This window comes from Colobus angolensis, unplaced genomic scaffold, assembly GCF_000951035.1.
Source record: "Colobus angolensis palliatus isolate OR3802 unplaced genomic scaffold, Cang.pa_1.0 Scaffold44, whole genome shotgun sequence".
NCBI lineage: Eukaryota > Metazoa > Chordata > Mammalia > Primates > Cercopithecidae > Colobus > Colobus angolensis.
Genome location: NW_012117821.1, coordinates 7507972 through 7515790, shown reverse-complemented (window position 1 = coordinate 7515790; position 7819 = coordinate 7507972). Strand labels below are relative to the sequence as shown.

General features: G+C 48.9%; 2 protein-coding genes across 5 annotated transcripts in view; one reads left to right on the top strand and one right to left on the bottom strand.

Moving 5' to 3' along the window:
• The window catches only part of ACTR1A (ARP1 actin-related protein 1 homolog A, centractin alpha (yeast)), a 22083-nt gene extending 20291 nt beyond the window's left edge, over positions 1–1792 (bottom strand). The window contains exon 1 of one of the 3 annotated variants that reach the window (XM_011957383.1): positions 1564–1792. In XM_011957383.1, the coding sequence (XP_011812773.1) occupies positions 1564–1611 (48 nt within the window). In that variant the 5' untranslated portion in view covers positions 1612–1792. The remainder of the gene's footprint in view (positions 1–1563) is intronic. The other 2 variants (XM_011957385.1, XM_011957384.1) reach the window with 2 other exon arrangements.
• Positions 1793–2925: 1133 nt separating this feature from the next.
• Positions 2926–7819, top strand: part of SUFU (suppressor of fused homolog (Drosophila)) — a 139192-nt gene continuing 134298 nt past the window's right edge. For both annotated transcript variants that reach the window (XM_011957379.1, XM_011957380.1), the window contains exon 1: positions 2926–3310. In XM_011957379.1, the coding sequence (XP_011812769.1) occupies positions 3129–3310 (182 nt within the window). In that variant the 5' untranslated portion in view covers positions 2926–3128. The remainder of the gene's footprint in view (positions 3311–7819) is intronic.

The window sequence follows — 7819 nt, the reverse complement described above, 5'->3', positions numbered from 1 at the left end:
AGAAAGAAAGAAAGAAAGAAAGAAAGAAAGAAAGAAAGAAAGAAAGAAAGAAAGAAAGAAAGAGGTGTCTCATTGAGCTCAATCCTGACCCTTTCTAGAAGGAATAATAACAAAATAATAAAAACAAAATATCCCTGAAGAGAAGGAAAATTTAAAGAAAACAACAAAAATATCTTGGAAAAAGCGAGCAAATTGGAACTGGATCTGTCTGATGACTGGCTCAATTCCTAAGCTGGATGGTTCGAAATCTGTTATTTAACATCCTTGCATACACTGGGGATAGTAATTCCTATCTACCTAACAAAGCTGAAGCTTAAACGAGAACACTGTAATATGCCTAAGGTCCCAAGAGCTGAATCAACAAAGAGAATCTGACAGTCAGCTTACGACAGAGGGAACTGATAGTTTTGCTGCAATGGAGGGACCTACAGGGGCACAGAAAGGTATCAATCTCTGTGAGATCAAAGCTTTGAATCGAAGGCAGAAATGCAGTCATTTTACAATTTTCTCCTTTCCCCCCAAAATAAGAGCAGTATTTAGATTCTTTCTATTGGTCACTATTGATGTTTCTGCATGGTGGTGCTGGCAAAAGGGATGACGGATAAAGTACTGGATTTAGGGCACCTCTGCTATGTGACCTTGGTCTCACGTTACGTCTTTGCGCTTCAGTTTTCTCATCGGTAACACGAGGATCAAAGTTCCTTTTAAACTATGCGTCCAGTTTTTGTGAGGATCCAACTCGAATGTATGTGAAAACGCCCTGAAAGCGCTACAGCGCCAGGCAAATACTAAGTTTGGTAATTTTTTTCCCCTAAGAACTAGGCGTTCCGAAGAGGAAGACAACCTCTCTGCTTGCTTTGTCACTCTCCTTTCTTCTCGACCTTTATCAACTTTGTAATTTATAATCACAGTAATAGCTGACATCGTACAGTAGTTTCTGGCACCAGATTCTCGGGCCCCACCCAAATCCACACTACCAAGCCTCCGCGCCGGCTGAGACCGAAGGAAAACTTAGCCGTTCTCCACCCGCGGGCGGGCCCTCGCCTTTAGGCCCCACCACCCAGAGTTCCGGAAGCCAATCCCTACAGCCCTGGAGCACTGCCCCGCCCCTTCAAGAGGGGAAACAATATGGCGGCCAGGAAGAACGGCAGGGGCGCGAGCCAATCACCGCAGAGGCCTAGCCTCATCCGGCAAGGCCCAGAGGCGGGATCACTGGCCAAGATGGACAGCCAGAGTAGCCAATAGGGCGACCGGAAAAGGGTGAGAGGGCGGGCAACAGGCTCTCACACAGCGGTTAAGGCCCCTAGAGCCAAGGGCCCAAGGACCGGCTTGGACTATAACTCTTTCCTTTATCCATTCCAGAGTTCTCCATCCTACTTTTGCTGGCTGGCCGCCTTGCCTTCGGACTATGTGATAAGGGGAGGAAGGAGGCGGCGGTGGCTGAACGCGCCTGACAGGCCGGGCCAGTGACAAAGAGCCGGCGGCTCAGGCTGAACCCCGGGAAGCGATCCTTTCTAGGAGGAGAGCCCAAGTCCCCTTACAAATGGTAAAGACGCAACTCACGTTGTCGATCACGACAGGCTGGTTGGCGATCACATCGTAGGACTCCATGGCAGAGGAATCTCTCCTTCTGGGGAAGGAACTGCCTAGCCGGGTCCGCCGCTAGCGCCACTGACACGCATGCGCAGTCTAGCCGCCGGCTCAGGGAGGCGGGGGAGCTGCCCTACCTCCCCTCTGAAAAACTACAATCCCCAGCATGCTTTGCGCCTGGGTTAGCGCTCTAGGTTGCTTTGTTGCCCGCCTAGTTTAAGACTGGGAGTCGTATTTCCAATGCACAGTACCCTGGGATTTGTGGTCTCCCTAGATTAAACAGCCAGAGACACAGGTTGATGGTCTTGTTGCATGCCTGGATCTGTAGTCCCTTTGAAGGAGTTCGCAGTGCATACTGAGGTATGTAGTCTTCTCGAGTACTTGTCTGTAGTTCGGTTTGGATTGGTCGTAATTCATGGATGTTTGGATTTTGCAGATCAGTCCTGCCACTCCCCACAGCGTTCCCTTAGACAATATAAGGTTCTCATGCTTTTATTTGGGTCTATAAGACTAATAAACATCTCCTAGCACCTCACACTCTAACGAAAAGGAAATGTTAACACACGTACGCGACAGGACATATTCCTACAACTTAGGAAAACAATTTACATTGCATAAAATTAGCTTTAAGGAAAAAACCTGTACATTGTTGTTGCTTTTTGCGTTTTCTTTTTTTCTGCATAGGTGTAAATTTTATAACAGGCTAACACTGATCCGAGGATTGGCAATTGGAACTACTGGTATAGGTAATCTTTTGGTCATTAAAACATCATCTAAGGGTTTCAGGAACTGCTCTAGTATCTCTTTGATTTTCATGAGGACCTAGAATTGGCATTGACGGTTGAGAAAATGGAGGTGAAGAGAGGTTATGTGTCACTGCTTTCAAATGAGCCCAGTGCATTTTTTTCTCTGGATTATGTTCTTCCCCAGCCCCCTTCAAATTGCAGGGACCTTTTTGTCAATAGCCCTAGAAAACATTAGATGTATTATAATCTATTAATACTAACGCCCCATGGATTAATGAATCAATCCATTGTCAGATTTATGTTTAAATCCTAGTTAGCAGCGCGTCAGCAAAACAGTAACAAATCCTTTGTTGGCGCTTTTCTTGGTGCTTTCGTGGGACCCTAGCACCTCAGAGGGTGCTCAGCATCTCTAAACTTGGGTTCCTCCTAACACTAGGGGGAGACCAAGAGCCTTGGGACACTCCCAATACAGGGAGGGGAGGAGGGGCCTATTATCAAGTCACGCCGTCTCTGCCTGTGACTAGCACAGACACTAGCCAATGGGTGCTTGGATAGGGCGCGCCGGCGCCCCGCCTCCCTGAGCGCCCCACCGCCCCGAGGCACCCTCTGGCAGACTCCGCGGCCGCGACAGCCTGGGCGGACAGTGCGCCGTGCGCAGGCGCGGAGCTAGACCTCGCTGCAGCCCCCATCGCCTCGGGGAGTCTCACCCACCGAGTCCGCCCGCTAGCCCGTCAGTGCTCGCCTCCTCGTTTGCCCTCTCCGGTTCTCCCAGTGCCTGCCCTACGCGCCCCGATGGCGGAGCTGCGGCCTAGCGGCGCCCCCGGCCCCACCGCACCCCCGGCCCCTGGCCCGACTGCCCCTCCAGCCTTCGCTTCGCTCTTTCCCCCGGGACTGCACGCCATCTACGGAGAGTGCCGCCGCCTTTACCCTGACCAGCCGAACCCGCTCCAGGTTACCGCTATCGTCAAGTACTGGTATGCTCTGGGCCGCGGGGAGACGGACAGGCGCGGGCTAGGAAGGGTTAAAGCGCCGAGGGCGAAGTAATTTGTGGGAGGCTGGGAGGAGGGGTAGAGAACGGTTAAAGCACTTGGAAGGAGGGCTTCCTGCTGCGAGGGAAGGAGTTAAGGCTCAAGTTGGGAATGGGGACAAAGGGGTTAACGGAGCCTGTGGCTAGTGAAGGGTTAACCGGGTTTAGGAGAATAGAGTGAGGACTAGAGGTGTGTGTAGGAGCAGAGGGGGGAACGGCATGAGCGAGGGAACTGTAAACGTGGTGAAAAGAGGGGGCGCCTGTAGGGGGTCATTAGTGGGCGAGGGGAAGCCAAGCGGGGGCGGCAGAAGTGGGATGGGAGAGGCGAGGCGGGGCCTGGGGAGCATTTGAGAGGGTTTTGGAGGAGCGAGGCCAGAGAAGCTCAGAGGGCAAGAGACTGCATAGGATGGCGGGCGGGGGGCGGTTCGGGGGGCCCGGGGCTCTCCTGTTGGAGGTAGGAGGGCCAAAGATGAGGGCCTGGTGCTTGTGGAGAGATGAGGAGGAGGTCTCCTTTTGATACCTTCCCGATGAGCTCAGACATCGTATCAGGGTAAAGCTTTTGCTTTTGAAGTTTGACGGAGCAGCTCTTCCTGATAAACTTCTTGCTTACTCTGCACTGTTCTCTGTCTCCGTGCAGAGCTTCCTCCTAGCTCTGCAGCGGCTTTGCTGTAAGACATTAGATAGAGAGAACCATGGTTTGGTTTAGGATTGAAGGGGACCACAGCTTCCCACCTCCAGTTGGAAATAAATGATGGAGACCCTGGGACTCCAGCAAGGAGGAGTTGTGCAGTGGGACATTAAGAGGAGTTTCTTGGCCTGCAGTTTCTCCGGGGCGCTGAGAGTAACCCTCAAGTAGCTTTAGGGTAGGAATGGTCTTTTCTAATTTCCCATTCCTGTTTGCAACCTGTTTCTTCCTGCAGCATTTGGGCAAAACAGATGTTCTGGGGACTCTGGAAAAGAACCTGTCCTCATGGTCTTGCTGGACCAAAAACAGATACTGGTTGAAACTGCCCAGGACCGCATTCCTGCAGGCACTGTGTTAGATGATCTTCAGTGAGTCCTGAAAGATGTTCGGCAGCTGCTTGGGGTGTAGCCAAAGGGTAGACCTGAAGGGGCAAGCGGACATCTTTGCTGGTTACCTCTCCTTTTAGGACTGAGTCTCCCTCTTGGTGAAAACCTGTTACTTCCCCTGGACATGGATTTCAGTAGGCTGTGCAGGGCTGAGGCCAGCTGCCTGCATCAACGGGAGGATGCCAAGAGGCCAACAGCGTGGAGGGCCTGGGGACCAGCCACCTGCTGTCTAGGAAGGGTTGTAGGGAACAGCCTCCTCTGTTGGAGTAGCCAGGAGGAGGTAGAACTGGTGTCACAGTCCTCTCTGGCTGGCAAACTGTTCTCTGGTTGAGAAGAGTTGCCGAAGAGGGCTTCTCAGTGGAAAGCAGCTCTTGCTAGCTTAATGACCCATTCTCATTGTGTCTTTATATTTAACTATGTGTTGTGATGAACTTGTTGTCATGTGTCATGAGAAAGGTAGGCCTGGGCTGGGCACGGTGGCTCATGCCTATATTCCCACCACTTTGGGAGGCCTTGAGGATCCTTTGAGGCCAGGAGTTCGAGACCAGTGTAGGCAACATAGCCAGACCCTGTCTCTGTTATTTGAAAAACAAAAAAGGAAGTGGGCCTGGCTCTGCCATGCTGTTTGTTCAGGCCTCATTTGAGTGTGAGGAGAAATCCCTACACAGATTCAGGCAACTATTTTTATGTCACGCAAGTAGCCATAAAGGATACAATTGCATGTTAAAGGTATGATAGTGTTTGCAAAGGACTAAGGGCAATTTTTTTTCCCTTCCTGCTGCAAGCTTGTTAACAGCCATATCTTCAGAGATGGGCCAACATGTGATAATGAAGAAAAGGGATTGTACAGCACTTTGTGAAAGCCCTGCCTAGATGCAGAAAAATATAAAGAGAAACAGCACAGTGACTGGTACTTTCTCTTTTTTTTTTTTTGAGATAGAGTTTTGTTCTGTCACCCAGGCTGGAGTGCAGTAGCATGGTCTTGGCTCACTGCAACCTCTGTCTCCTGGTTTCAAGCGATTCTCATACCTCAGCCTCCCAAGTAGCTGGTATTACAGGCGCACACCACCATGCCCAGCTAATTTTTGTATTTTTAGTACAGGCAGGGTTTCACCATATTGGCCAGGCTGGTCTCGAACTCCTGACCTTGAGTGATCCACCCACCTCGGCCTCCCAAAGTGCTGGGATTACAAGCGTGAGCCAGTGTGCCCAGCCATCAGTGACTGGTACTTTCTAAGATGCGGAGGGGTTTGCAAAAATAAGATCCTGAAATTCATTTATATTCCTCACATTTGGGATCCCATGAGGTTTCTAGCAGGATGACCGACCCAGACTGTCTGGGTCTGTCTTTGGCCCAGGGTAGCTTGGGATTCATTTTGCAATAGCAAGGTGGCTCTGTGGCTAGTGATCCCTGAGTAGTGGGGACTACTAACTGAAAGGTTTCTAACTGAAAGCTGAGACTTTGGTGAGCAAGGATCAAAGCAGAACCTGTACTCATGGCCCACTTCAGTCCTGCAACTGCCCTGCCGAGAGAAGTTGGATGTTGAAGGAATTAAGTTGAGGGATGCCCTGGGACCTTGGATAACATCATTTGCTAAGTGTAAAATATGATTTTTTCCCACATACTCATCTGGCCTCTGGGTAGTATAACAGAATACTCTGCTTGGGGACAGGGTTAATTTTATCTGATTCTTGGTAGTTCCTTGCAGTTGTAGTTTTAAGGTTAAGCTTCTCTCCTTGATGTGACACCTTGTGGGAGACCTGGTGAGAAAGAGGGCTGCAGGGATGCTGCAGATGGAGCAGAGAATGGTGAACGCAGTTTTGCAGCTCGGTGCAGGATGGACCTAGGCTGTAGCAGGGCAGGTTTGGAAATTTACAGCAGGAAACTGGAGCAGGTTTGGGGCCTGTAGGGGCTCCCTTCTGCTCTGGAGTTCTGTAGCTCTAATGGGGTCTTTCCAGGGATCTCGACTCTTTTCTTTCTTCCTTTGCCCCACAAACTTTTCTAAATCCAACCGGTTGTAGAAGTAGTCAAGTGGTTTGTTGAAATCAGAGTTAAGGCAGACATGGAGAGTTGTCCCTCTTCCTCAGTTGAGATGCTAAGCTATTTGTAGCAACTTTCTTACAAGTTCTATAAATAACTTAGCATTTCCTAGCAGAGAATAGGGATTTCTACAAAGGCAAATAATATCCTGGTGAAAGAGGATGAAACAAGACCTACTGGTTTTAAATAGTGTTTAAATTGCCTGGTGTTGGCACCATTGACTGGGATCACTTGTAACGTGTCTTTTATTTGGTTGTTAGCTTTCCACCAGCATGCTATCCTGGTTGAAAAGTGTACTCCATTGATGTCCCAGGGGCAGGTGAAGCTTTTGCAGTCTATGGAGTGGTCAGATGTTTGTGGCAGCTCAAGTGCCGTGTTTGTGGGCTAAATGCAGACTTCCTTCCACTGGTTTCTATTTGGTCTATTTCTCTAGCTACCAAAATTTCTTACCCATTCTAAAGGATAACAGGATTTTTTTTTTTTTTTTTTTTTTTTTTTTTTTTTTTTTTTAAGGGGCAAGTGGTTTGTGTTTTTTTTTTTTTTTTTTTTTTTTTTTTTTTTTTTTTAAGGGGGCTGAAGCAGCACAACATCCAAAGCAAAACAAACAAATGCTTAGCTTATTGTTGAACTTCTGAAAATCCTGCATTTAGGTCCATATAGTCACAAAGACAGTTTTAAGTTTGACAAGAATGTTGATCCATTTTAGGTATAGGCAAAACTGTAAACTTAGAGGTTGTTTTTTTAAATAGGCTGGAGTGAGGTGCATGATCTCACTGCGGCCTCAAACTCCTGGGCTCATGTGATCCTCCCATCTCAGCCTCCTACAAGTGCATGCCACCAAGCAAGCCTGGCTAATTTTTTTTTTTTTTTCTAAGTAGAGATGAAGTCTGACTATGTTGCCCAGGCTGGTCTCCAATTCCTGGGCTCAAACGATCTTCCAGCCTTGGCTTTCCAAAATGCTGGAATTACAGGAGCGAGCTACCACATTTGGCCTGGATCTTAGCAAAGATTTGAGTTTCAGAATAAACATGGCATTCTGATCAAAGTGTAGACCTCAAAATGTGGCCTAGGAGCTGCTCTTATCTTACCCTATTCTCTATGGTATGTCTTTGGGAAGAAATGACTTATATTTAGGTTTAAAAAATACCTATCATTGGCCGGGCGCGGTGGCTCAAGCCTGTAATCCTAGCACTTTGGGAGGCCGAGACGGGTGGATCACAAGGTCAGGAGATCGAGACCATCCTGTCTAACACGGTGAAACTCCGTCTCTACTAAAAAATACAAAAACCTAGCCGGGTGAGGTGGTGGGCACCTGTAGTCCCAGCTACTCGCGAGGCTGAGGCA